This window comes from Rutidosis leptorrhynchoides, chromosome 2 (assembly GCF_046630445.1).
Source record: "Rutidosis leptorrhynchoides isolate AG116_Rl617_1_P2 chromosome 2, CSIRO_AGI_Rlap_v1, whole genome shotgun sequence".
Lineage (NCBI taxonomy): Eukaryota > Viridiplantae > Streptophyta > Magnoliopsida > Asterales > Asteraceae > Rutidosis > Rutidosis leptorrhynchoides.
The window spans coordinates 431,200,889-431,204,448 of record NC_092334.1 but is presented as its reverse complement, the minus strand read 5'-3'; the positions used below and the strand labels follow the sequence as shown (position 1 = coordinate 431,204,448).

General features: G+C 33.5%; 1 protein-coding gene across 1 annotated transcript; it reads right to left on the bottom strand.

Annotated features, from left to right (window-relative positions):
* Positions 1–1,107: 1,107 nt before the first annotated feature.
* LOC139889217 (uncharacterized) lies at positions 1,108–1,482 on the bottom strand. Its single transcript, XM_071872181.1, has one exon. It carries the CDS (start codon positions 1,480–1,482, stop codon positions 1,108–1,110), a length of 375 nt encoding a protein of 124 aa, XP_071728282.1.
* Positions 1,483–3,560: the final 2,078 nt, after the last annotated feature.

Below are 3,560 nucleotides of genomic sequence, written 5' to 3'. Positions count from 1 at the left end.
AGAAATGTTTAGTTTCATATGTTATAATCAATATTTTAATTCATTTTAATTGTCCAATATTGGAAGTCCACAGTTAGCAGTCCACAGTTAGAAATTCAATAACTCATATATAGTTTAATATATAATATTCGAATTAATTAATATGTTTCGTGACCCATTGTATACAAGTCTCAGACTCGATCACAACTCAAAGTATATATATTATTTGAGAATCAACCTCAACCCTGTATAGCAAACTCGAGCATTACAGCATATAGAGTGTCTATGGTTATTCCAAATAATATATATAGATGACGTCGATATGATATGTCAAAACATTGTATATGTGTCCCGATATTTAAAGTGCGTAAAATAAATAACAGAAATTAAATGACGATAAATAAAATTGCGAGAATTAAAATTGCGATAATTAAATTGCGATAAATAAATGTAATAAGGATTTAACAGTTAGCTAGGAACAGTTAGCTAGGATTTTGTTAGCGTGGATTCTTAACAAAATTTCTCATAGTTAATTTTGTTTGTTTCTAACAATTTTATTTTGTCGAATGTTTTCCTCATTATGCCACTTGTTGGATTCTGATAGGTCAAAATCCAAATATGAAATTGAATGAAAATGGTTATTCTGTGGTGAACGGATTCATATATCTGTGGATGTAAATAGGATAGTAAATGACCGTTGAATCAGATTCGAAGAATGTATAGTGTAACTTATTAATGTGAAATCTAAATATTTCTCGGGTATTACCTACCCGTTAAAATATTTTTACCATTAATAGTTTGTACAAAAGAAGCTTTTAATTACGATCTTTAGGAAAATATATACATATATATTTTCTTCAGATGAAATCATGAATTTAATGAGTTAACATGATATTAACATCATCAGATTTATGGTTAGAACTAGAAACTAAACAAGCCTTTCAACGGCCAACAATCACCAAAACAAAAACAAAATTAAGGAACTTTCCAACTATCTTTCGTGATCCTAACTTAAGCAGAATTCTTCCACTTTATCGACATGATCTTCAACCGAACCATTGAGAAGATAGCATCGAAAACTTTTTCATAAGGTCTAGAACTCTTCTTGAACAACCTTAAGTTCCTCTCCTACCATATAGTGTAGACCGAAGCACCAAAAAGTAGTTTCGCCACTATAACACCCGAGGTCTTCTTTGACACAATAGGCAGCAAGGATTGAACAACATCCTTCCATGATTCACAAGCTTGAAACACGTCACTATACTGCCAAACGCACCTCCAAACACTACTAGCAAACGAAAAACGAAAGAACAAATGATCGTGGGAGTCAGCTTCCGTTAAGCACAAAGAACAGACAATCGGCATATTTTGAACACTTCTAATTACCCAGTTTTTAAGTTTATCTTGAGTTTTTAGTTTCTCACCCATGAGTAACCATACCAAGAACGTGTGCCGAGGAATACATTGAGGAAACCAAACAATATCATACCAATTAACCACCATAGCTCAAGACCGAATGGAATTCCATGCTGAGCTCACCGAGAACAATTTCAAGTCGCCATTAATGTCCTTCTACCTGATATCATCATCCTCGACACGAAAAGTAGGAACTCGAATATTTTTAAGCAAAGGATATTGGTCTAACTAAGTTGTTGGCATGCCCATTCTCCTTCAAACACAAGATCCCTCACTTTTGATGTCATATTAAAACCACCAGCATGAATTGATCGGCTAGAAACAACATCAGCCAGGGGACCAATGTCACTCTAGATATCATACCAAGCTGAAACATTTAGACCATTTCCAACCTCGTATATAAATCTGTTTCGAACAACATGACAGATAGATAACAGCTTTCGCCAACCCACACTAGCATCGGCTACACAAGGCACGGCCTAAATTTTTTTACCGTCAAGGCGATACGTACGAATCCATTGAACCCATAAGGATTGGGGACATTTCAAGATACGCCATATATGAGAAGTCATAAGTGCCATATTCCATTCTTTCATCCGTTTAATGCCTAAACCACCTTCCTCTTTAGGTAAGCAGACCGTGGACCACTTAACCTTAGCTTTCCTACGCTTGAACTCACCTTGACACCAAAGGAACGACCACATTAAAGCTTCAATTTCTTTAATAATAGCACTCGGCAATATGAAAACCGATTGCCAGTACAGTTGCATCGAGGTAAGCACTGACATAATAAGTTGAACCTTCCCTGCAATAGATAAAAATTTGTTTTTCCAATCATCAATTTTACTCCTCACCCAATCAACAAGAATCTTACAATCCCGATGAAGCAAACTGGATGATACTAAAGGTACTCCCAAGTATCTGACTGGAAGTTTATCTTCCTCAAATGGTAACACCTGTAAAATAGCTTCTTTCATGACTTGGGAAACATTAGCAAAGAAAGCGGTACTTTTTTCCATACTCGGGATTAAGCCCGAACATTCCTTATATATATATATATATATATATATATATATATATATATATATATATATATATATATATATATATATATATATATATATATATATATTCACATGTACTAATTATTAATCTTACTAAGCTTAAGCTTACTCCGTTTGTTGTTTATATCTTATATATATATATATATATATATATATATATATATATATATATATATATATATATATATATATATATATATATATATATATATATATATATATATATATATATATATATATATATATATATATATATATATATATATATTCACATGTACTAATTATTAATCTTACTAAGCTTAAGCTTACTCCGTTTGTTGTTTATATGTTTATAGATACAGGAGCTAGTAAAGGAAAGGGTAAGTACGACGATTAGCTTGTGCAATAGATGCTTGTGAGATGTGGTGGATTACGCTTTTGTGAAGGTGTTCTTTTGGGTAGTATTCCCCGTGTCAAGCTCGTACCATGGTGCTTTTAAATGTTTGTAGTGATGGGTCAAACCTTAATGTGTGTAAAATGGGTCGTTAAACACTCTAGATGTTGCTGACATTCGTTGGTGTCTTTTAAATATGTTTATATATGCTGTAATATGTAATATGTAAACATGTTTTGGTTAACAAGTTGACTTTGAGAATGAGTCGAAATTGTCAAAAGTGTTGTGCAGGTCTGAGTCACTGTTATTGCGCGGCACGCAGTTTGGCAGCGCGCCGCACAGTAAGACAGGAATTATAGATCGAACCTATACTTTGTTCTGGGTTTGGTCTCAGATATATTGCGCGTCGCTGTGAATATGAGCGTGCCACGCAGAATATGAGTGCGTCGCGCAGTACGATAATAACATTGTCAGATGTCAGACAACCTTTTAAAATAAGGTGTCATTTTTCGAGTAATGAGTCAAGGATCGTTTCAGTTTCGGGACTCTTAAATGGTCTATTTTGAATCTTTTAATCACTTTAACTGCCACTTCCAAAATCGAATATATGGTTGTATGATATGATAGCCAGAGTAGAAATTTAACTCTCATTAAGGTGACGATTGTTCAAGTTATTTTCAGTTCGATAACAACTACCAGATTAGGGTTGCAAAATGCATTAAAGAAAC